Source organism: Globicephala melas, chromosome 16 (assembly GCF_963455315.2).
Source record: "Globicephala melas chromosome 16, mGloMel1.2, whole genome shotgun sequence".
Lineage (NCBI taxonomy): Eukaryota > Metazoa > Chordata > Mammalia > Artiodactyla > Delphinidae > Globicephala > Globicephala melas.
This window is the reverse complement of record NC_083329.1, coordinates 40,670,317-40,697,492: the sequence shown is the minus strand read 5'-3', so window position 1 is coordinate 40,697,492 and position 27,176 is coordinate 40,670,317. Positions and strand designations below refer to the sequence as shown.

General features: G+C 33.9%; 1 protein-coding gene across 1 annotated transcript in view; it reads left to right on the top strand.

Annotated features, from left to right (window-relative positions):
* The window catches only part of PCDH15 (protocadherin related 15), an 807,822-nt gene that overhangs the window by 735,632 nt on the left and 45,014 nt on the right, over positions 1–27,176 (top strand). Inside the window, exons 27-28 of the mRNA XM_060286024.1 lie at positions 15,665–15,880; positions 25,619–25,707. Of these exons, the coding sequence (XP_060142007.1) occupies positions 15,665–15,880; positions 25,619–25,707 (305 nt within the window). The remainder of the gene's footprint in view (positions 1–15,664; positions 15,881–25,618; positions 25,708–27,176) is intronic.

The window sequence follows — 27,176 nt, the reverse complement described above, 5'->3', positions numbered from 1 at the left end:
GAGAGCCCATGAGGTAGCTACTATTATCATTCTCAATTTATAGATGAGAACACTGAGACACAGAAACAATATGTAACCTGCCCAATGTGTACACCTAGGCCATAGTGAAGCCAGGATTCATAGCCAGGCACTCTAGCCCGGAGACAATGCTCTGTTCTCCCAGGTAGAACAGCGCTGGGCTGGAGTCACATCATTTGGATTCAGTCCCAGATATGCTCTTAACTCTCTATGGAATGTTACACTTCATCACTCTGGGCCATAGTTGTCTTCCCTTATGCAAATACTGCTTTAGAACTAGGTGCCCTTAAACGTCTATAACCGCTTCTGATGGTTTGCATGTTATTTACCTTAGGAAAATTACAGTGTGGGGGAAAAAAAGCCAAGTACCCTAAGAGAATTGTTATATTTGAGAACTACATTGTAAAGGTCAAATTCTGAAATCCAAAGCAGTTATTTTTCACAGTTTTTATGGTTTACTTGAAGTTATGGTCACTTGAAGCTGGTGGATTATTTTATGACAATTTCTCCCTAGTTGCTCCATATAACAAAGATGTAAACAAGTACCAGTCTGAAATTCCCATGAAATGGTAATTTTGATTCCCCTTTGCCAACTCTGGGAAACCCAGCTTTATACAAACACTACTTATTGTTTCAAGAGTGATGTTTCTTAGGAGATCTTACCATTTGTTTCCTTCATGATTACCATGCCATCTAACCTTCTGTGGTTTGTACCTTGAACAAGTGAATGCACACAGGTGCCTGAGGGCTCACTGTCTTCTTGGCTATAACCCTATAACTGAATTACTATCTATCTATCTATCTATATAATTTAGATATTATATTGTTATCATGTATCTATGTGCTTGTTTTCTCTACTAGAATTCACATTTCATCTAAGCAAGTATCATGCTTTCTCACTAACTTAATGACATTATAGATACATTGTGCTTAACATCTTAAGGTGGTGCTTAACATCTTAAGGTGGTGTTAGAAATTTTATTTATTTTTACATGTAGTTATGCCTTTTAGTATGTTTAATCAAGACTTTCCATGTAATACTTGAATGAATTATTGACTTTCAGATAAGTAAAATACACTTTAAATTAAACTCTTGGGCTTGGTTACAGCACTGAGAGTGACAGGACCTATCATTTCTCTGGTAATTTCCCTTCTTGTCAAAATTAGAAGCTTAGATTTGGTGATATCTTTATGAATCTATCATGGTTTTCCATTGATTTAACCACTCTGGAGAAACCAAATGTCAAGAAAATTATTTTTTCCTAACAACTGGTGTATTTTTGTTATATATTATTGTATCTTATGTATTTTTGGAAAAGACCTCATGTCTATTTTTGAATTCTATGGAGTATATGCAAACAGATGGTTACTAACCACTCTGTGTCTAAGAGTCTATACATTCTAAGCCTGTATTTTCCCCTGTGCAAGTTGAGGTATATGAACATCGCACCATCACCAGTTTCTGATGCATAACATTTGCCTCTTTTGGTCAGAACAAGCAGAAAATTATAGTTTTGTTGCTAGTATTATACATGGACAAGACCACATCTATCTTTGTAGCCACAAATGGAGTTTCCAGATAAAATAATTCCACATATATGTTTTACTCTCTTTCTCTTCCCCTTCTCTGCAAAAATCTGTCTTTTTATTGTCCAGAAGAGAGATCTAAAATCATCTCATTTACGTAGTAGTAACTCAATTTACAGTTGTTGGTTTGAATGTAACTTAAGAATTGCCTTAATTTTTATTGCTTAAAATAGGAATGGGACTATTTTTTTTACAGGCTATAAATGTCTGAAGAATGACAAATTTGGGGTCCTTAAACGTAGAGGAAAATAGCTCTCATAACTGGAAATTACCTTAAAAGAAGAGAGTTTGAGAACTTTTTATGGGTTTCAAGCCATCAGGCATGTACATGAAGAAAAAGTAGTTTATTTGGTGAATGTCCAAATCATTTAACCTTCCCTAAATTAATTGGTGGCCCATATATTTCAAAGTCTGATCACACTTTAGTGAGCTTAGAAATGTATTTAATGCTTGCATGTCTTTCAGACGATTATATGTCTAACAATCCAAGGTATGGATGTGGAATATTATCTTCTGAATCAAGCTTGCATTTTCTTGTAGAAGATTTTATATGTTGTTGAGCGGTGATGGTTATATATACATTCCTATTTTATGTTTCAAGGACCATATCTTCCATCACCTGGTAGGAATATTGACAATCAGAATTCTTCCGAAATTTTCTGAAAATTCTTCTGAAATTCTTTAAACCTCCATTTAACTTTGTGCTATACTGAACTGACACAGGAGACCTATAACACCAATCTTAGCAAAAATGATAAAAGTGAGCTTTTTAAAAGGTTTTTATTCATACTTCTCTAAATACACTTTATTTTTGAATTGCCTATTAGTACTGCCAATGAGAAGAGTAAAGTATTAGATTTCCCTAAAATGTATTTTGAAGAAAATTCATTTCTAAAAAAGTCATAAAGAATGGATGACTCTCCCTAGTAATTCTAATGTATTTACATTAATGAAAACCAGCAGGCCTGGAGCAAGACTATGTACATAAAGAGAATATAATTTACATCGGTTAGTTAATAAGTCACTGTATATCTGAGAATCACAAAGAGACTTTTCAAATTTTTTTCAAAAACAGACACAGAAATGTCTGCAATCACAAAAATGCATTCTAATGAATAGGAATAGTAAAACTCTAGAAATTCTCGTCAAGTAGATCCTGAAACTTTATGTGGTTGCTACACTAATTTTTGTAAATTTATATCTCTTTTTATACTGCCTCATTTTATTTGTTCCCAGGATTTTTTTTTTCCCTAGGAGTCATGGCCTCTTACAATCCCAGTGATCCATAAAAAGACAAAGTCAATGAGTTTCATAGTAATTTGAAAGACTTTATTACCACCTGAAGCCAATAGACCTGAAGATATGCTACAAGACAATATCAAAGATCTCCAATTCAGAGTATATAAGAACTCTAACAAACTGATGAGTGAAAACAGAACAAAACAAAGAGCTCAAGATAAAAAGATAGGAATCAGACTGGAATAGACCATGAATAAATATATAAAAATTGGCAAAAAAATGTATAAAGAGGAATTCAACTTTATTAACTACTAGGGAATTACAAAATAAACCATAAGAAATCACCACATGTTCATCAGGATAGCTAAAATAAAAAAGACAAAACCAAATTTCAAAACAACTGAATTTCTCAGATATTGCCAAAGGGTTATAAATTGGAACAATATTTTGGAAAACAGTTTGACATCATCTACTAAGTGTGAACATATGCATATCCCCTAATTCATAATTTCTACTCCTGAGTTTTTACACAACAAAAATGAATACATATGCTCATAAGAGAGATGTACAAAAAATGCACTATTTGTAAATACGTTAACTGTAAAATCAAAAAGCTGCAAACAACCTCAATGTCCAGCAACAGTACATACATTAATATATGGGAGCAAATGAATTCAGACCAAAAATACAAATTTCTTTAAGTCCCTTTATATAAAGTCCACAAACAGGAAAAACTAATCTAATCAGAATAGTTGTTATTCTTAGGAGGAGACTGATAACGCACTCTATTTCTTGATCTAGATGCTGGTTATGTCTGGAGATATAATTTGAAAAATAAAAATAAAAATTTTAAATGTTTAAAAAGTGCTAAATTCATAAAAACAAAAGGTAGAAGGTTATTCAACTTTCTGGTAATTCAAGCTGTTTTTCTTGGAAGGTGTAAAATAATTCTGACCAAAGTAGAGGAGTTCATATTTTTCTTATTAGCCCTCTGTGTAGTTAATATTAAGGAATTATCTATTTTTAATTCTTAGTGAAACAATGCCACATAGTTTTCTTTTGATTTTTAGCAAGAAAGCATATTTTGGGAAGATGGGACACTATGTTATTGGTGGCTGTGACTGAGAAATGCCAGTTATCAAGCATGGTAGGTTGAATCTGGAAGATAGTATTGGTAGAGAGAATGCAGGTTGGTATGAACAAGCACATGGGATTATCTGGTTCTTGGTTTCAGAATCCAAAATTGTAAGCCAGAGAGATAAGATTTGGACCTGAAAATTGTGTAATCGTGTCCACAGGTTAGAAACAGATTGCTAAGTCCTTGCAAGACACATGAGCACAGGCAAAAGCCTTGCTGTTATGTTATGATATAGAGCACTGACCAAGAATCTGAGCTGAGTAGGAAGAATAAGTGAGAGGAAACAGATTGAAGTTTTAGAAGAACCAGGTGAAAGAAGGATTTAGGTGCTCAGCAGAGAACAAGCATCACAGGAAACATATAGTGTGCCTTCCAGACCTAGAAGGCCCCGGAGGAGAGCTCAGAACACACTCACTGCAGGGTTCAGTAACAAGGGCAAGGCCAGGTGATACTGAGACAACCACTTTTGAGGGAGGGGCTTTTTGTGGGTTTACAATTCGGGTTAGAGCTAAAATTAGAGAGTGGGATGAGACTGAGACCAAAAGTACAAAAAAAGTACTTCTGTAGGCAGGAAATGAATAGAACAGGAATGCCTCTGCTCCTTCTATGACAGCAGGAATGACTTAGGGAACTAGGGAACTTTTCACTTAAGTCAATATTGATTAAAGTTTAATCAAATATTATGAATATGCTAAATCCCAAGATTATGAAATATCAGGTAAATGAATAAAAAACATAAAGGCCATAAAAATGAAGTTTTGATATTTAAATCTGTATCTTTTCCAAAAGCATAACGAAGAACACAAATCTGGATTTTTATCCTTTAACCACTACTGGGCTGTGTAACCTTGGACAGATTTCTTAATTTCTCTAAGCATCATGTCTACAAGTGATGGCAGTACTATCTAACAAATTTCTTTTGTTATAAATTTTAAAAATGCATAAAAAGCATGAACACAGTGCCTGTCTCCCAGAAATCTCTCAATAAATATTCACAGTCATTATTAGTTATTTTATCTGAGTAGTTCTTTTTGCCTATAAGATAATCATAATCTCAGACTCCAGATGTTCTTAATTCAGCATGCACAGTGCATATAAGTTATTAAAAACACAATTCTATTGAATGCTCAGGTATTTTATCATTGCCCTTGAAACCAAATAGTGGGCATGTCTTTCTAGAACTCACCTTTAGCATCAGTATGGACCACTAATTTTTCTTCTTACCTTAATGGTAGAATAATTATAAAAGCTGAAAGTTAATATTAAGATATTATCCCAATGAGAAGTAATCAATATAACTTTTTCAACTTACATATTTTAAATGAGGTGGTCAGTTCTCTTACATAAGCAATGATCATATTGATATTTTTGAAACATATTTATAAGTTTTAAATGAGTAGTATTATCTTAACACTGCATTATGAAGTATTTTTGTATATATTTTATTTATCAGTAATTGTCGATAGCTTGATATTTCCCTTTTAGGAAGCCATAGCAAATTTAAGAAGAAAAAAATCTCTATATATGCAGGCGTGACGTTTGAGAAACAAAGCCTAACAGCACAGCTAGGAGAAATTTCAGCCTTCAGATAGTACCAGTATCAACTTATCCAGAGGACAGTTTTAAAAAGAATATTTTTAAAAAAGGGCATATTGGGTTTTTTTTTTTTTTTTGGTCCTTATCATACCATACCATTCCATAGCAAACCACACAATTGGACGAGGTTATCTTCAATAACTAACATATGTCTGAGAAGTAGAAAAAAAATCTTGAAGTTCTTTTAACTAAAATAGAAACACAATTAAGATATCTGTAAAATTTCTTAAATAGGCTTTTTCAGAAAGAAGGTACTAAAGCCATATAAAAAAAGTAATCCCAGACTGGAAAAGTCCAGCAATTTAAGAATGTTAAAGACATCCCTTAAATTCCCCCCTTGTAGATAGACGTGGTCAAAAATACCATTTCTCCAAGAAAAAGTATTAATAGAAAATTCTGAATGCAAAAAATTTATCTTTCAAGTTTATAAATGAACTATCTGTTAAAAAGTTGAAACATGAAGCAGTCCTTTCTCTGGCTTTAATGAATCACAGCATGAAACTTCATCTTTCCTGGCACCTCCTGAGCATATTAACGTTATGTTAATAATCATCATGAAAATTAGGGATAACTAATGAGAAAAGGAAAAGAACACAGTGAAAATGTGTAATCTCACATACATTTATAAGGGTCTGATTAGCACTAAATGCAATTAAAATATTGAATTCTCTTTCAACATGTCATTTAATGGAGCAGCACGACCAGGATAAGGATATAAACAACTCTATTTCCTGCCAGTGTTTGTGTTCTGCTTTGTCCTGAAAGAGAGATATGGAGATGAAGCTACTTGTCTTAATTTAATTCCTACTGAACTCTGATAGTATCTGCACAGAAGGAAAAAATTGAGAAATATTAAAGTGCAATTTTTAATGAAATCTGTCGGCTTAGTACAGGGGCTATCTCTGAAGCAAGGAGCCTGGAAATAATCTTCACCCCACCACATACTTCTCTAGGCACAATAAGTCTGTTGGCAAATCCTTCATGGGCCTTAAAGTCAAAGATTAAAACTCTGCTCACCAACTGTGTGATTTGGGGTCATATACTGAGTCTTCCACAGTTTGGAATACCATTTACAGAATGGCTTTAGTTCCTTCTACCCATCCCAGAGTTAAGAAAATTAAATGATACTCTATTCATAAAGTGCTTAGCCCAATGCTGGACACTGGTTATACCTTCAGATTATCTCTGATGTTTTCCCAGATCTTTCCTGATTATAATCTTCTATATATTACTCTTTTTCAGTGCTGACAGTCAACCTACATTTAATTATTTCAATCATTGTCAGTGCCAATTCTTCATTGGCTGAAGAACTATTTAGATTAGAGCAAGTTAGCCAAAGGCAATTAGGTTAAAGACAGGTTGGCCAATGCTATTTTTTGGCCAAAACAAAACAAACATACAAACACACAAAAACTAGCAATTTTATTACATATAAATGCTATCTAGTAACTGTCTTTCAAGCTTTAACTTTGATGTTCTGTGGGGTGGTTTTACAAAATTTACAGCTTTTTATCTCTTTGTAAATAATTTTACTTGATTATCATAATTTTTTTTTTTTTTTTTTGCGGTACACGGGCCTCTCACTGTTGTGGCCTCTCCCGTTGCGGAGCACAGGCTCCGGACGCGCAGGCTCAGCGGCCATGGCTCACGGGCCCAGCCGCTCCGCGGCATGTGGGATATTCCCGGACTGGGGCACGAACCTGTGTCCCCTGCATCGGCAGGTGGACTCTCAACCACTGTGCCACCAGGGAAGCCCCGATTATCATAATTTTTTATCCTACTCTTAATGCTATGTTTTATCTGAAATGGAAATATACTCTCTTTTGTTTGAAATAAACAAAATTCTCAATGGCTGATTAATGACTGAGAATACTAGTTATAAAATCATAAAGATGACATGATCTCGATTATTTGTGCGAGGCACTCCATTTCATACCTCAGTGAATATTCAACAGCCACCCTATTCAGCATGTCCTATTTTCCTCATTTTACAATGAGGAACTAAGCCCTAGAAAGTTATTTGCCCAAGCTCATATAGCTAATAAGTGGTAGATTCAAGCTCACATCCGTCACTTCTAAATATTGATCTCTGGTATGCTTCTACTGACATTTCAGCCAAACATTATTTGACCACTTGCTGGACATGATATTAGAATAAAAGATATGAATAGAAACACACTTTATGTGTAATAAAGACACTTAAATATTGTAATATGCAAAGGTAAATGCTATACTAAAAATAATATAAAATATACTACTGGAAACATGTAGGTGGAAGCAGCACTCCCTAGGGGAGTCCGGCCAGCCTTCAGAAAAGCAGTAATTTAAGCTGAGGTTTTAGTGCCTTATTCAACATTACATATATTCAATGTGTGTGTGTGCAAACACGCATGCCACAGTATAGTCCAGGAGTGAGTATCATGTGGCCTAGCAGACAAGAGACATTTAAGAGAGAAGAAGCCATGTGTGCAAAGGCCTGGAATCATGAAAGAACATAGATTGTTCAGGAAAAAAAAAGTAGGTAATGTGATTGGTTTTGGAGAAATATAAATAGAATAAATGTAGGGCAAGAAATTGAAATGTTAAACTGGGATCAGATTGTGAATATTTCATGGACTTGTCTTAAAGTTCATCTTCTGGGAGGTGTGAGTTATCATTTTTAAGCTATTGCTGAATTTAAAAATGTGATAGGAGAGCCTGATTTTGGGCAATATCAGCTTCATGGATAGTCACTGAAGTGAGAAGGATTTCATAGTAGAACTCAGAGGGCTTGCTGATGGACTGAGAGTAGAAAGGCAAGGTGTGAGATAAGACAGTTGAAGTGTCTACTGAGATTTTTAGCTCAGTTCAATCCATAGGTACTGATGCCCTTACCAGGCAAAGAGAAGACAGAAGGAGGATCAAGTATGGTAGCCAGAAGAAGGACTAGGAGGGTGGGAGATGAGAAGAAACTAAAATTGGTTTGGATTGATCACATGTAATGTAACTAAGAACGAACCAGAAAGTCAGAGATAATGAATACGTCATTTAATTTCTTTTGAATATGGAAAGATTTAGGATTTGTAACTACAGAATTTCTGCAAAAGTACAAATTTCTTAAACATTTTAATATAAGTAAGTTTTTGGTAAAAATCCATAATATTTTATGATCCAAAATCAACTTTAAAAACTAGTTTCCTCTCTCAAAGAGAGGACTGAAATTGTGCCTGTATTTTCTTTTCATACTATGCCTGTTGAATAGAGTGCAATTTCTTTCTTTTCCACATGAATGAGAAGTTAGAAAAAATGATTTCAGAGTTCATTTCAAAGCGTCATTGAAGAATATATGATCACATTATATTAGCAATGATGAAAAGAATAAATTATTTTTTGAGATAATATTTATTTTTGAATATATTTTATAAGGAAATGGAAATAAAACTAAAAAAATGTTTCAGTTATTACATAAATGCAGGACTTGATTATTTTGAACTCTCATGCCTTCTGTAATACAGAATGTTTCAATGTATAACTTTAAAAAAATTATAAAAGGAATATTTTGCTAATCTTCAGGTCAGTTTCTCTCTTTAATTTTTCAAATAGATACTACTGTGTGATATTTGCCACCACTCTTTAACTTAAAAGTAAACTGGCAAATTCTAACTAGGATAAAATAATAATAAAACCCCTGAAAATTCTGTAATTCTGTGTTGCATGATCTTACAAACCATTATTAAATTGTTGTTTCTACACCAAGTTGTGTTTTACTCATTAGAATATCTCTGAATTACATTAGACTTTTACTTAACTATAATTAAGTAAATGATTAATGGGCATATTGAAATTAGAGATTATTTTATTGGACTATGGTCCTTTTTTTGATGTTCTTATAAAAATTAAATACTAAGATTTCTTATTTAAAATGTTTCTTTCCTCTCTTTTTTTTTGTTTTCATTTTTACAGAAGTCTTAAATAGCCTTCTAACTAGATCAATCTACCTGACACTTTACTTATTTATATTTTATTATATGTTGGACATATTGCCTTTAAGGGCTTTAAAATGAAGGTTTCTTTGTAGTTTCTAAAAATGCAAGAGCCATTTTGTCCCTTACAAACACAGCTTGACATACTGACATTAGTCGTGGTAATGTGAGATTTGAGAACTTTTACCCCGACATTCAAAAATATTTACACTCTATTTCAGGGAGAGTGAGCCTTCAGTGCTGTTAACTGTTAAAACGGGGTCTAATTGAGAAGCAAAAGTTAAAGTTAGCATTATTGGACTTTAATGGGCTTTGGAAGTTCTTTGGATATCACTAATTATTCCACTAATATTTCTGCATCCATAGTATTCATTTAGGCAACAGAAGGGAACAGTTATTTAGGCTGTGAGAAAATTAATGGGCTCACCTACTCCCGTGTATGATAGAAGCAGTTATTTGGTGATTTTCTCTTAATGTTGGGCACCTGTGTGCATTAAAATTTCCAGATGAGGTCTTAGAAATGCATAAGTGGTTTCCTGTGTCTTAACCTTCATTTAAAAACATAATTACAGCAAATATAATTATAATATTCATTTCTGACTTTCATTTTTTAAAAACAGCTCTAGACATAACTTTCCTGATTTTGCTCACTAAGAGAAACTCACAAAAGTCAGTGAGTCAGATCTTCCAGAGTCACCTCTTCTACATAATAATGGCTGTGTCAGGAACCCAGTATAAAGTTTTGATTATAAAGAAGCTGATGTTATAAATAAAGTGACATTCATTCTTTAGTAAATTTGATTCACTTAGAGTTTTCATGATAGATCAGTTTTAATTTTTAGACATTCGTTTAGCCAAACTTGTTAGATGTCCCCTTATTACTATCTAAAAAATGATGGACTAGATTTATAATTTTTTCCCCTTTCATAGAATATCTCTATGAATGTTTTCCCATTTTTAAGGAAACAATGCAGGTTATATACACAATAGTTTATTTATTTAAGAAAAAACCTCTTGGCTCTAACCTCTTGGCTCTTTTGCTCCATTCATGCTTGAGTTCACTAATGACATTTTAGGCAAAGCTTTTCCTTCCAAACTGGTACTTAGTCCCCCAGAATGCATCAGGCCTAACTTTTGCTCTGTCATTTAGTTCACTAATACTCTTGTGCCCTATGCCTAACCTTCTAACAACTTCATTTATGAGCTTTTATTTCAATTATTTTTTTTTCATTTCTAGAAAATATATTTTACTTAAGTTCAACTATTCTCATTTTATTTGTATTTTAAAGATCACTGTTGTTTAGTGGAACATATTGTTCATTTACTTTATGCTCTCTGTCCACTAATTCAAATATCTAAAGCCTTTGTGGGTTCGACTTTCATTTTTTATCACAACAGACTCTTTATTCGTGGTATTTTGTTTCTTGTTCATTTTGAGAATTATGTGACTTTAAGTTTTCATCTTTCTTGCAACTTATTTGTTAGAGTTCTTTGAGGCATATGTTGGAGGTAGCTGTTTTGAAAAAGTGCTTGCTTCTGTGAGGAGGGTAGGCCATTATCAAAGACCAGTTTCTCAGATTCTCAGTTGTGGGTTTTCTGTTCATTCAGGTAGAGCTCAGGACCACCGAATTTACAAATTGAGAATACTGTGGTTTATCCTTGAGTTGAGGGAATTGGTAGTGTGTGAATGAAGGCTACAAACTCCGATGAAGGCTTGTGTTGGTTATGGAGTCTCAAGGAAGTTTTGGGGTTTTTTTGTTTTTGTTTTCTGTTGTTGTTGTTTGGTTGTTTCTTTTTTCTGCACTGCATTCAACATCAAGGTTTAAACCAGGCAGTTTTCTTTTTAGTTTTGGGTGGTAGTGGCAGTGGTTGCTGGAAAGGAGAGATGACTTTCTCATTCACCCTTAAAGTGAGAATTTAGCATTCTTGAGAGTGGAGTCTTTAGACTAACTTCTATGCGTGGGCCTTCGGTCTTGCCTCCTATTCTCTGAGCCACTCAAGACCTCATAAATTAAATTTTAAGTTCACCTAGATCAGAAGAAACCCTCTAGGTGAAACTACCATCAGTACTAAGCTGTTTGTATTCTTGCTTTCTCTTGGTTGTTGACCTGCATATTTATTATTGTCTTTCTATCTCCTTGATATGTCTAGGAAAAATTCTGAAGATCATTTATCTAGCATTTAATGTTGTTTTCACTGGGATTTTAGTCCTGGTACTTATTCTGACATATTGAATGTAGTGGTTATAGTATAGGTTTTAAAATGAGACTTACCCAACTTTGCTATCAACTATCTTTGTGATTATGAGCAACTTACTAATCTCTCTGTGCCTCCATCTCTTCACCTATAAAATAATAACAATAAAACTTACTCAAGGGCTTCCCTGGTGGCGCAGTGGTTGAGAGTCCGCCTGCCGATGCAGGGGACATGGGTTCGTGCCCCGGTCCGGGAACATCCCACATGCCGCGGAGCGGCTGGGCCCGTGAGCCTGTGCTCCTCAACGGGAGAGGCCACAACAGTGAGAAGCCTGCGTACCGAAAAAAAAAAAAAAAAAAAACTTAAAAGAAGGGATGGCATGAGATTATGTATGAAAAGTATTTACATAGCACCTGGAAAATCATAATAGCTCAATAAAAGTTAGCTCGCCACAGCAGCTATAACATAACATTACACAAATAATGTAAATGGACTTTGTGGTTTAAAGAGCACTTGACAGGTTGTTAACCTGAGACTGACCCAGCCTCAGTCACTGACTTTAAGTGGACCCTCCGCAGTTCAAACCCAGTTGTGCAAGGGTCAACTGCATATAGGTTTTTGTTTTAAATCATGTGTTTATTGAAATTGAATAGACAAAGTTAAACTTAATAAGCCTTTAAATTGATCATAAGTAGAGTACCTACTGGAATTTTTATCACTCATGTTTTAACTTGTTAGTTTCAACTATACTTGGGAGAGAGGGGGTAGATTTGAAAGACTGCTAATGGTTCTGGCAACTATCCTCATGTGTGTTTTCTGAAATAAGATCTTTTCAGATTCCAAAGAGGATCAAACCTACTCAAAGATTAAAAATTTAAAGTGGAGTCATTACTAACAACATACATATGACAGTAAAGTTTCATATATTTGAAAAAAAAAACCACAAAAGAAGCAGACTCACAGATATAGAGGACAATCCAGTGGTTACCAGTGGAAAGAGGGAAGGGGAGAGGGGCAATATAGGAGTAGGAGAAAAAAAAAAAAGTGGTTATAATGGGATTATATAAAATCATCTGTGTGAAAGTTTTGAAAATTGTAAAGCACTATAGAATTTAAGAAATCTTTCATTCAATTAAAAAAAAAAAGGTCCAGTAAACATGATTTTTTTAAACCCTGTATCTCATTTTTGACAATTTGCTACTAAGGTACTAGGGAAAATCATTTAAAAAAGATATTTCTGAGTTACCCAAACTTTTGTATTAAATGATTATTTGTTTCAGGAAAAGTATATTTAAAAACACCTTAATCTGTTAAGGTAAAATATGGCACTTTGTGGTTATAATAATTTAATAAATTAGGAATAGAGCAAAGTGAAATTACTTGTTTATTGAAATGGAAGTTAATCAGTAAGAACTGTGCAAAGAGGCTTAATATACCAAGCAATCATGATGATTTTTCTTTAACTGCCTTTTCTTTTCTAAATGTGATTATGTTGTGTTACAGGGTTTATTTTAAAATATTGAGGTTTACAATCTTACAACACAAAATTGAGTAGAAGAAGTCATACAGGAAACAGACCATGTATTGTGATTCCATCAATATAAAGTTTAAAAATAAGCATAACTAATCAATGGTGTTAGAAATCAGGATAGTGGTTTCTCTGGCGAACTGGGTATGGCTGGAAGGACATGATGGACGTTCTGGGATGGTGGCAATGTTTGATTTCTTGATGCAGGTGCTGGTCCATTGGATGTGTATATTTTGCAAATTTTTATTGAGCTGTGTATTTATGATTTGTACATTTTTGTGCCAGTTTCTTATACCTCAATAAAGTTTGCATTAATGGTAAAATGTTTATTTCAGGGGAAATACCTATGTTAATCATAAGTGAAAGGATAATATTCAGCCTAATCTTTGACTGATTCAGCATGTCTTAAATTTGCTCACAGTATATGAAAGAAATGTCTTTGATTACTTAATTCAAACTGATTTTAATTTTAGTTGGGAATGTGCTTTTTATTTCTTATTTTATACTTTGTTAAATGAATAAAAACCTGGATTCAAAGCTTAAAAATAAACACTTTGATAACTATTTTTCTTTCTTTTTTTTCTCTTTAGTGATAATGTGACCTATGTTGGAATCTAATTACTGTTCCTCTAATGCAAAAACTAAGCTCTGCCGTTATGTAAAACATACGGAGCATTTAAAGAGATGAGCTGGTAGCTCGAGCTTGTCCTATTCTAAAGCTGAGAATTTTAACTTACGAATTTCAAGAAATATTTTATCCTGAAGCAAAATATCTGGATTTTTTTTACTTTAAGTTACCTTGTCTAACATATAAATTTATCCTGAAATGTTTTAAATGGTTAAGCACATATATAGGATTTAAAGCTAGAGATTCAAACTTATGCTGAATCTCAACACACATTTGCTATTATTTACTATTATTGTCATTATTTGTAGCCCAACTTTACCACTTACTTTATAGTCTTTGGCTATTTACATTTAATAAAAAATTCACATTTCACTGCCTTGGTCATATTAGCCTCATTTCAAGTGTTCAGTGGTCATATGTGGCTAGTGACCACTGCATTGGACAGAGGACATGTAGAGTATTTCCATCATTGCAGAAAATTCTATTGGACGGGACTAATTTATGTAACTAGAATAATATATTCCTCAGAGAATTTTAGTTTTGTTGAACAAAATTATTTTTGTAGAATTATTAGCATTGTAATGGTAAATCATAAATGCTTGATATCTGATATTTAACAATAATATTTAATAAAATAAGAATAACCAGATAATAAGAATAGTAATTATAATAATTAAAATATAAATGTTACCCATCTAGTATCATGAATAAAGTTACATAGCCTTGTATAAATTCACTAAAACTATCTCATCCACCATTCCACTTTCAAATATTTCACTGTGACATAATTCTCAAATTGGCATTCTGAAAAATTTCCCTGAAGTAGAAACCATAGAGCCAGGCTAATATTATTATGCTCACAGCTTTATTTTTAAAAAAGTATTCTAAGCAACTATTTCTTTTAAAATTCTAAATGTGAAGAAACCTCAACATGTAGAACATAAGTACCTACAACCAGGAAAAAAAATTGGTTAATCAGGATACAAGCTAATGAAAAAGGAAGCTGGATTGGTATTCTAACCCTCTCTAATTTTGATATGGCACTAACTAATTAGGATCTCTTCATATATATATCTAGATTTAGGGCTTCCCTGGTGGCACAGTGGTTGAGAGTCCACCTGCCGATGCAGGGGACACGGGTTCGTGCCCTGGTCCGGGAAGATCCCACATGCCGCGGAGCGGCTGGGCCCATGAGCCATGGCTGCTGAGCCTGCGCATCCAGAGCCTGTGCTCCACAACGGGAGAGGCCACAACAGTGAGACGCCTCCGTACCACAAAAAAAAAAAAAAATAGATTTATTGTTTAAAAGATCTGAACACTGTCCTGTTGTCATTTGAGATATTTTAATACATTATTTTTTTCCCTTTAGGAAGTAGGTTAGATCAAAAGCACAATCACATGCTATGCCTATTACACAAGACAATGTTTAGGTAAACAGTTTCATCCTTACACCATTTTGGATCTCAGCCCAGAGTTGAACCCATGAAACATGCCAATCAAAACACTTGGTTCATCAACTGGACTGAGTTAGTGTCTCTGTCCCTTGTATTCACAGTTTAATAGTCATTATCCTTCTCATAATAGCCATTCAACCCTGTGTACACAAAGTCTATAAATCTATATAACAGCATCTAGAAAAATATAACCTTAGGAGGGCTTTATTGTGTTATTATTACACAAGAAATACAAACTGTCTTACAAACATAAATAAGCCCTTTAACAAAGGTTATTTTTTTCCTGCTTATTTATAACCTGTGTTTTTTCCCTCCTAGGCTACTGATAAAGATACCGGCAATTATAGTGCCATGGCATACAGACTCATAATACCACCAATTAAAGAGGGAAAAGAAGGATTCGTGGTGGAAACATACACAGGGCTTATCAAAACGGCTATGCTCTTCCATAATATGAGGAGGTCTTACTTCAAGTTTCAAGTCATTGCAACTGACGACTATGGGAAGGGCCTAAGTGGCAAAGCAGATGTTCTTGTGAGTAGATAAAACTTCAGATAGGTGGGCACATGCAAGTACTAACCAGGGGTCAGTGTTTTAATTCCTAGAACTTTTAAATGTTTGAAATAGGTCTTCCAAAACATGAATGTGATTAATTTTCATCCAGGTTGTTAATATGTATAGTTTAGAATATTAAAAAATACTTGATGGGTTGTTTTTTTTTTTCTGACATTTTGGAAATGTACCATATTGTTTTTAAACATGACTGTGACAGCAATGTCTTAAGCACTGGTTTTCTGTTTGGTCTACAGATCTCAATTTTAATATAAAGTTGGCTGGAGCTACTTAAAATTTTAAAATGCTTCACAGAGTTGTGCTGTAGAAATTAAAATGTATGAAATTTTTATTACTGTTTACTTTTAGGCCTTTTGTAATTAAGAAAACAAAAGGAAATGTATTAGAGCAAATTCATGATCCAGCAGAGGTGACTTCCTTGTTTTACCAAAATCCCCACTGATGACATTGGTGATCCTTGACAGAGTTATATTTGGCTTCAGTCAATAATATCACTTTTCTACTCTGACTTTTTCTTAGGCTGTACACAAGGTCAGTGGTGGGTCATTACCAAGGGCAGTCTGATATTGGCATTTATTCAAAATACTCAACACCAAAGCATTTATCCTATGGAATTGCTACCAACTTTGGAAGTGTGGATTATTTAGACTTTTTTCTGATGAAATTAGTAAAAGTTATAATTATCATTACTATTGGAAATACTTGTCACATAAAGACAAAATCAAGTATAATTTTTCTTTTGCTGTTTATACCTTACTAAATCTTCAGTCTTCACTGTTCTCCTAATCTAGTTATCAGGACAATATTAACCATCAAATAGATGCAGACTCAATCAAATTTTTCTTAGGTAATGGTGAAGACCAGTCACCATAATTGTGGTGGAAATGAAGACCAGAGCACTCTTTACATTTATAACAGTAAAGCTGCAATAGAATAAACAAAGGCCAATCTAAGCCAAAACGCTTTTGACATAGAAGATATTAAGGTTGGCATAGATTTTCTGATTAAAATAAGATCTGTAAACCTTATATAAAATAATGTTGTCATTTCTCTTCCTGTTATTTAAGATACGCACATTGTGGTCTTTAAGGCAACATAATAAGGATACTACACTATATAATTAAAATATTATATAATTAAAATATTACAATAACATGAACAAAACATAACTATAGGTTATATATGTAATATGTACATAAGCAATGTGAAGTTTATAGATTTCTCATTTGGACTCTAAACTATTGTGAGGAAATTTAAAAGTATATCTTTAAAATTATCCAAAATATATTTAGAAAGATAAAATTTAAGGTAAACATAATGTGATATATTTATTAACCACAATATGTATATGAGGAACCCTTCCGAGCAAAATGATATTTATTATAAAATCAGAAATCCTTTCAATCAAGAGAAGGGAGACGTAGAGAAATAAGATTTAAGCAGAGGGAACAACACATGCCAGAACCAAGAAGGAAGGGAAATCATGACAGTTCTGAATGACTGATAGATATTTACTCAGCTTGGGAGAGTGAGGGAGAGAAAGTGAATGAGAGACAGGGCTGGAGATGGAAGTAGGTGGTCCATATATCACTAAAAGATGTAGCCCATATTAAAAATATTAGAACTTTTTCTTAAAATAATGGGAAATCGTTGAAAAATTTTTAGTAAAGGTGAGTGAAGATATGATTTTTAATTTAGATAAAACTTTCTTACTTAATGCAAATCTGGTTTTCCCCTGAGGCTGCTACTTCTGCTGCTGCCTTCTCAAGCAGTAGCTTTTGTTTGTATTCTTTTCTGTTTTTGTTTGTCACAGACTTCGTACTATCCACTGCTGGAGTAGGATCCTCAATGTACAGCATCACTGCTTCTAGACCCTCCTTCCTAGGAATCAGCCTTGATTTTCATCATCTGACTGTCACTCGCGGCCTCACTTTATTGCTGGGATCTCCCAAGCCTTGGGTCAATCCCCAACATATCTCAATGAGTTCCCCTCTTGAGTTACTGTTACTTTCTCCAACAATCCTCCTGTCCTAAGTTTGAGCAATTTCATTATATGCAGAGATGATTCTTCCAATATCCTGAACTCACAATCTCTTGAATGCCCTTCCTCCAATGGCTTTACTCTCCATCCTACTGCAACCACTTAAAACGTGAGTTAGTTTTGCCATTACCACTTACGGCACCCCCTCTGTAACCTCCATTTCAAACCTCCCATTCTTTGACCATAATACTAGGTGTGTTCAGCTAACTGCAGCACTCTTCTATCTCCACCAAGACCTTCAGTCTATTTCCTGTTTAGCCTACTATGTTTTCATTTTCCCTCTACCCCTCATGTTTTCTCTTTCCTGCTTGCCAGATTTATAGTACATTATTAATTATTACAAGCACTCAATCACATAAAAATGCAACTTCCTTGCCCTCTTTCCCTACATCACACTCACTTGGAAAAAACATATCTCTTGTTAATTCCAGCTTTCTCCTTTCTCCAGACCTATATCCATGCTGGATGCTTGCAAAAACATGTACAATTATATAGTTAGTCTTACTTTAAATTGATGATGAAAGCCCCCAAGTGAGCTCTTACATTGTCCAGTAACCACATTGTATTTCCTGGTCCATTCATATTCCTTCTCTCCTAGAAGAGCTTCTCTCTCACAATCCTCCAAAGCTTCCTCATCCTCACAATTGCCTAATTAACTGGCATCCTATTTCACTGAAAGATAAAGCATTTAGAAAGATACTTCTACAACTCCTGCCACTAAATCTGCCTACTTACCAGTATTTTCACCAGCATTCTATGCCTTATTTCCTGTTTGTTTAGATGAATTCTCTATGCTTTTTTTTTTTTTTGGCTGCATTGGGTCTTCGTTGCTGTGTGTGGGCTTTCTCTAGTTGTGGCGAGCGGGGGCTACTCTTCACTGCGGTGCGCAGGATTCTCATTGTGGTGGCTTCTTTTGTTGCAGAGCATGGGCTCTAGGCACGTGGGTTTCAGTAGTTGTGGCACGCAGGCTCAATAGTGGTGTCTCGCAAGCTCTAGAGCGCAGACTCAGTAGCTGTGGCGCACAGGCTTAGTTGGTCCGCGGCATGTGGGATCTTCCAGGACCAGGGCTCGAACCCTTGTCCCCTGCACTGGCAGGCGGATTCTTAACCACTGCGCCACCAGGGAAGCCCAATTCTCTATGCTTTTATCTGGAGCCATTACTTCCACATGTGCAACAGATCCAATTCTGCTCACCAGCGCTAGGACACTGTTTCAGCAACTCTCCTACTTCTTTTATACATTATCAGTAATAATAGCCCCTCTTTATTTGATTATTCCCATAACTGTGCTATTTTTCCTAGCTTCAAAAATTATTAAAAAAAAAACCCTCTTGACCTACATCTCGTTCCAGCTGCCACTCCATTTCTATGTTCCTCTTTCCAGAAAAATTCATTGTTAGTGCCAACTCTAATTTCTCACCATCTAATCTCTTAAACCCTCTTGAACCAAAATTCCTCTCCCAACACTCACCCAGAATTGGCTTATGTCAGCATCATCAATGGCTTTCACTTATTAAATGCACTGGTAATTTCAGTCTTCATCTTATTTGAACCATCAGCAACACTTGATTGATTATTACCTTTCCTAGGCTTTCAGGCCACCATGCTCTTATTTTTCTCTTCCCTCACTGTTCATTCCTTCTCAGCCTCTTTTGCTGGTTCATTTTCTGCTCCTGACCTTTTAGTCAGTGTTCCGTAGAGCTTGGACGTTAATTCTCTTTTCTATCTGCACTCACTGACTCAGTAAACTCATTCAGTCCAACAACTTTAAAATATCGTCTATAGGGCTTCCCTGATAGCACAGTGGTTGAGAATCTGCCTGCCAATGCAGGGGACACGGGTTCGTGCCCCGGTCCGGGAAGATCCCACATGCCGCGGAGTGGCTGGGCCCATGAGCTATGGCCGCTGAGCCTGTGCGTCCGGAGCCTGTGCTCCGCAATGGGAGAGGCCACAACAGTGAGAGGCCCGCACACTGCAAAAAAAAAATATATATATATATATATAGTCTATATATTAGAAAATGTCAAATTTATATCTTCACCCCAAAGCTCATTCCTGAACAGCAAATTCAAATGTCCAAGTGTACATGCAGTGTTACATTGAATATCTACTAAAGATCTATTTATGTTTCCTAAGCTGAACTCCTCTCCCTCATCACATCTCTCCCACATATAATCTTCCCAGTTTCGCTTGATGACCAAATGAACTTTGAATTCTTTAGGCTAAAAATTTCTTAATTCCTTTTTCTACTCAACCACACATTTAATTCCTCAGTAAATAATGTTGTGTATATATATGTACTATAAGATACATATGCTACATATGTGTGTTATCGGCACATTTTCCAAAAGTTCCGTTACAGTTTGGTTGAACAATCATCATAACTCACCTGTGTCATTGTGCAAACTCACTAACTTGCTCTCATGCTTCCACGCTTGCCCTGCTAAAGTCTGGTTTTAATATAGCAAGTAAAGTGATATCTTAAAATGTAATTCAGGTCCTGTTATTTCTCTGCTCAGAACTTTCTAATATCACCCCAGTTCTTTCAGAGAAATTACTTAGATCATTATAGAAGACTATGAGACCCTTGGTAATCTGGCCTCCAATGATCCGTTTTCTACTCTTCTCCCTCTAACTCCTTCAAACCCAATAATATTGGCCAATTTGCTTTTCCTCAAATAGCCAGAAATGCTCTCACTTTAGAGATTTTGCAATGGCTCTACCTAGAATGCTTTTCCCCCAAACGTGTTCAGGACTAGCTCTCTTATCTCTTCTAAATATTTGCAAGAATGCATTTCACAGTGAAGCCTACTCTCACCATCCTAGTTAATATTGCAACATACTGTGTCATTTTACATCGCTTTATTGCTTTCTTTTTTCAAAAGACTTATCATATTCATGGATTTTCCTCAGAAAAACTCCATGAGGACATGTTATTTATTTATTTATTTATTTATTTATTTATTTATTTATTTAACTCCCTGATGTTATCTCAAGCACCTAGAATAGTTCCTTTTAGTGAGTACTAAATGCCTATGAGTTCAGTGAGTGAATGGCCCCTCTCTTACAATACAGGTTAGCAGTTCTCAAAGTGTGGTCCATGAAAACCTGAGGGTCCCCCAAATCATTTCAGGGCCCATGAGATCAAAACTCTTTTAATAAGGATACTAGGACATGATTTGCCTTTTTACCATGTTGCATTTGCTCTGCTGCTGCCATTGTATGCTTCATAGCCATATATAAACAGAAAAAAAGAAAGCCTGTTTCAACTAAGAATGCCCTTACTAACGCAGTAAAACATTAATTTTAACCAATGTCTACTCTTGACTAAATACTTTTTCAATATTTTCTGTAATGAAATAGGAAGTAGGTATAAAGCACTTCTGGTGTGTATGGAAGTATCATGGTTGTCTGAGAGAAAAGCTCTATGCAAGTTGAATTAGCTGCTTTTTTCAAGGAATAGCTTTTTATTTGAAAAAATAACTTAGAGATAAAATACGGTTATTCAGACTTGAATATTTGATAGGCATTTACACAAAAATGAATAAGGTGAGACTGTCAATTCAAGGAAAACAACTGACAGTATTTATTGTTAATGATGACATTCAAGCCTTCAAGCACAAATTAGAATATTGGGAAGCATGTATTCACTACTGTGAACTTGACAGCTTCCCCATTACTCAAAGACTTTTCTGATGAGATCAGTGGTCATATTAAAGAATTTGATTTTTTTTCTTGATATTGTGTAATGAAATGTGTCAACATTTGAAAAATCTGCAATATTCAGTGAACCAATATTTTCCAAATGACCAATGCAAGATGTTAAAAAGAATTCAAAGATAAAAAATCCATTCAAAGTGCAAGACAGATAAATGTATTTTAATGTAACTGAACATGGTTTTAGATTTCACATTGAAACTCACCTTGAAGAAGCTTCCACTTGAGTTTTGGTGGAGTATTGAAGAAAATATACACAATTATCTTTAAAAAGTTCTTAAGATACCTCTTCTTTTCAAGAAAAGTGAGGTGGCACCAGAGACAGGAGAGATATTGTCCAGTCCAAGCAGTAAATTGTGTGGGTCTCTATTCACTGTATAATATGTTAGCTCTGTGGCTTCTGAGCACTTGAAATGTGGCTAGGTTGCATTTAGATGTACTGTGTAAAATACACACTGGACTTCAAAGACTTAACATGAAAAAAAAAAAGTAAAAAGTCTCCTTAATAAGTTGTTTTAGATTGATTACATGTTGGAATGATAATATATTGAGTTAAATGTATTACTGAATTAATTTCACTAGTTTTTATCTTTCTATTGTGATTACCAGAAAATTGAAAATTATGTATCTGAAATGTTTTTGTGTCTCACATTATATTTCTATTGGACTGCCTATCTAAACTACATGAGAATGAATAGAAAAAAGGGGAGTTATAAGAGGTTTATGAGAAAGAATTAAAAGGATTTAGAAGTAATTATGTAAATTGATAACCTGTTTTTGGAATTATGTGCTACACAAATGTTACTTTTCTTTTTTCCTTTTGACAATACCTAGTAATTTTAATCCATTACAAAGATCAATCCCAAAAATGATAAAAATAATTTTTTGGAAAAACTTTCATTAGTAATTAAGGCATAAAGAATTAAGTGAAGCAACTTTAAAGTAGAATTTTTTTAAGTGTTTAGTATAATAAACTGATGTGTATTTCTGAAAGTATTTGCATAAAGGCTATACTAGAAAAGTAACATAAATAAAGTCTAGTAATCTTAAACATATAAATATCTTTGCTATAGATGGTATAAGAAACCAATGATTCAGGGACATATAATATTTTTGAAAGATCAAAACTTAAGCTATAATAGCTTATTGTCTTCATTTTCATAATTAAACTATGTACCTTCTACATGAATAATATGTCAATACTTTAAGGAGATTTTAAATTTTAAATTAACTATTTATAGGTAAATCTAAGAAAACTACTTTTGTAGTTAAATGCAGTCTGAGTTTTGTATCTTATCAGAATTAGAAATACATTATTGTTTTAAGAGTACAAAAGCATGTTTTCAAAATAATTAAGTTCAGAAAATATTTTTGATAAATTGTAAGCTTAATATGTATATATTCCAGAGGACCTTAAATCTTAATTCATTTTGTTTAACAAATTAAAAATTCCTTTTGAAGTAATTTATCCTTCTGAATAAAGAGAAAGTACTGACAGTCCTATAGAGTTACTTATATCTGCAAGGCCAAATTTTGCTTCCAAATAGAGTCCCTAGCACTTGAATTGATTGCATTCCAACAGTTTACTTGTAAATCAACTTCCAAAACTCAGAACTTATGTACACAAGGGGAAATTTTACCATTTCCCTGCACCAAATATAACTAACATTCTAGTTTTTCGTTGTTCTACAATTAGTGAAAATCTAACAGCTGTGTGTAATAAATCCCTGGGTGTTTGTCTTGGTAGGCTGATTGTGTAACAGAAAACTCTAAAATTTCAGTGGTTTAAACTAACAAGTTTTATTTTTCTTTCACATGACACAACAATGAGAGCATATATGGTTGGGTAGTGTTCTTGACAGCTCTCTTGCAAATGTTTCTGTGCCCTTCTCTATGGCCTCTTTATTCAGATAGAGATTGGGAAAGAAAGGGGAAGTTCACTCATAAGGCAGATTTAAGAATATTTATTTCTTCCTTTCCACTAACTTTCCATTGGTCAAAACTCCACCATACGGTTCCACTAAACTCCAGAGGAAGTTGAGAAATCTACTCTTGTTGAGAAAACAGTCCATGATTACTATTTGTTCCAGGCTGTTTGCTTTTGAGCAGATTTTTTTTTTTACGTTTCCTGGTCCCATGTTAAAAGGAAGGGAAAAAAAGATAAGGAAGGAAGGAAGAAAAGAAAGAAGAAAGAGAGCAAAGGAAGGAAGAAAGGAAACACATTTGCACAAATCTCATATATATTTTTCTAGAGATTTTTACCATGTATTTTTACTACTAAAAACTAAAACAAAAAACAGAAAACAAAACAAAAAAATAACAAAAAACCTTATATGTAATTTCTGTCTGTTTTTTTATTCAGGACCGATACAAAAAGATAAAAAGACAAAATTACAGAAAATCTGTGATAATCCCTAATTCTAATGAACTTAGATTTTTTTTATGTGTGTGGAGACACAATCAAGATTCATGTACATGTTTAAGGGAAATTTAAACATTTGATCCCAGATGCCTGTAATGAGTTAGGGATACAGGATTGGAACTGCCAGTGTTAGCGATTTGCTCACAGGTGATAATAAGATAGACACCTGGCTAGTGGGCAGACATGAATTATTAGGCCCACAAAATGGTTTGAAAGATTTCAAATTAGTTGTAAATATTTCACATAGTATTTCTTTTCCTAAAAAATGGAAAACCCCAGGAAATCTGCACCTGTTTTCCCACATGGCAACATTCATTAGAGATGAGTAGTAGCTGACCTCTTCAGAGGAGTTGTATGCTCTCTGATTTGAGAGACTTCCAGTTCTCCCTATTATTTCATACTTTTGGCTACTTCACTCATTTAGGTTACCTGCCTGGTCCCTGAAAACATTTGAGTTTGTGACTCCTGATAGGGCATCTATGGGCAAGTATATTTGCAGCCTATATCAAAAATATATATAAACATGAAGTTATTCCCTAGTATAAATTATATTCAGATATATGGTGCTAAATATACCTAATCCAGAGTATCCAATTCATGGTCCTGGTGTATATGCATTTACACAATTTTAATTGTGTAATGTATGTGCAGCACAGTGTATGATTTGACTTTACAGTTTTTACATCTGTATTGGGTAATAGTAAAGATCACATATTCTGGAGATTATGCTTATTTGGGCCCAGGTTATTAATGGCTCTTTGTTTTATTAGTTTTCATATTAAAAAATTGGAATGATAGTCATAACTACCTGATACGGTGATTTATAGAATTACATGAGTGCTAATTCCTGTAGAGCATTGAGAAAAACAGTAAATGATACATTGTAAGCAGAGAATAAATGCTATGGTTTTTATTCCATTTTTCTAAATAAGAACATAGAATGGACTCTAAATGTTACATGAAAGAATGGATTCATAAACAGCTGTTAAATTAGTTCATCTTGGCCCTCTCTGTAAGTTTGTATGTATATATCTCTTTATCTACACAAACATAAAGTTGGCTAAAGCAGACATGAATTCTGTATGTGGTGATTTCATGGAATGAATTATTCTTACTATCCATATCCCAGATTCTTAGTCACAATGAATAAATGATCTCTTAGGATTTATAAAATCTAAAAGCTGGGTTTTCCATTTTTCTGAGTGTTCTTAAATAACCCAATTAAAGAAACATACAAAACCACCTTCGTTTATGCTTTTGTAAAAGCCAAGAAAACAAACGCAGAACCAACAACAGTCGAAGTCACTTAGGGTTCTATAACTTCTAAGTAAACAATTAGTCTGTCATTCTCAACCTGCTTCAACATACCTAGTAGAGATTGTGTAGCTAGAAATATCATTTATTCCTAAATTTATAAATGGGAAACCACTATGCATAGTAGGGAAGGAAAGATGTTAATTTTTGATTATAGAAATGCTAATGAGTAAAAGCCAAATGAATTCTGTTTTTTCTTCTTTCAGGTCTCTGTGGTCAATCAGCTGGATATGCAAGTCATTGTTTCGAATGTACCCCCTACTCTAGTGGAAAGAAGGATAGAAGAGCTTACAGAGTAATGGTTTTTCTTTACTTATATGTTTATTTTCATATGGCTATAGTTTTTATTGAATTAAGTCATTTTAATAATTATAGTGTTCAGACTAAACATATATTTTATAATACCTTCTTAAAAACAATTTAGCTCACTCTTTTCTTGAAATAGGTAGCTTCATTTGGAATATGTGAAGATTCTAAGAGTACGTTCAAATAGGAATGAAAATTAGATGTGAGAAGATCTTATTATTCAGAATGCTTTGACTGATGGGTCAACATAAACTCAAAATGCTGCATATAACAAATAAATCATAACTTAATTATTTGAGTATATGTCTTGATTTTGTGGCCCCAGATTCTTGAAAAAGCTCATTATCTCAGTAATCCAGCTAGTCTGGGGAATGCTATTTCTCAAAGTGATATATCTAGATGGCTAAAGCTTATTCTTTTAAAAACTAAGATTGCTAATTTTAAACAACATATATTTAAATTATTCTAAAATATATGTTATTCCCCTCTGCCTTTTGAACAGTGTGTACACTGTACATGGCTGAATATGTTATTGTTGACAAATTGTGATTATGAATTCACAGTTGTCTAATATTCTAAATGTTATCAAGGATTATTAAAATGTCTTTACTATTTCACTCTTAACTACCCTAACCTAGCCTTCCGTCATTTAATAATTTTATAGTTGTATTTGTTAGTTATCCCTTGTCTTCTGTTGAGTTCATGTTGACAGATGTCAATTACTGTCAATTTGTCTCTTTTGAGCAAAATATCTTACACTTCCAAGTTGCCAGAAGAAGCTTCAGATAGTCATACAGCTAACCTTTTAGTAATTATGTGTGAAATAAAATACAACAGGCACTGATTAAGGCATGAGAGACTCTCCTGTAATAAAAGCATATGTGCTTTGCAACCATTACTTGTTAGTTTCACAAAATTTAACCTATGGGTGTCACATAAAATGTCCTATGAAAGAGGTGATTATCAACATTTAAGTGTAGAATAGCAATCACACAGTGTCTTGTTTACTTCTGCAAAAGTGGTTTACACATGCTTAACCTTTATTAAAATAATAGCTGATTACACCTGAAAAAAGTTAGAATTATGCCTGTCTCTTAGCTGCTTTAATGTCATCTATTGAGGCAGGCTTTTCTGATTACCCTATCCAAAATAGATGACACTCTTCTCAACCTCTAAGCCTTTGTTCTGCTTTTGTTCAAAGCATTATTTAATGTTTATATTTATATCAATTTAACATAAGCTTCATAAGGATAGGAAATCTACTTTTCACTACCATAATCCCAGTTATATAGTAAGCATTTGATGCATTTTACTGAATGAAAATGTTATACAAGCAAAATCATGATGCCCTTTTCTTCATATTGAGACAAAATTTATAAAAACTGGAAAAAATGGCAATGTAAAAGTATAATTTCATAGCAATTATATGATTTATTCCTCTTACATGGATATGAAGAT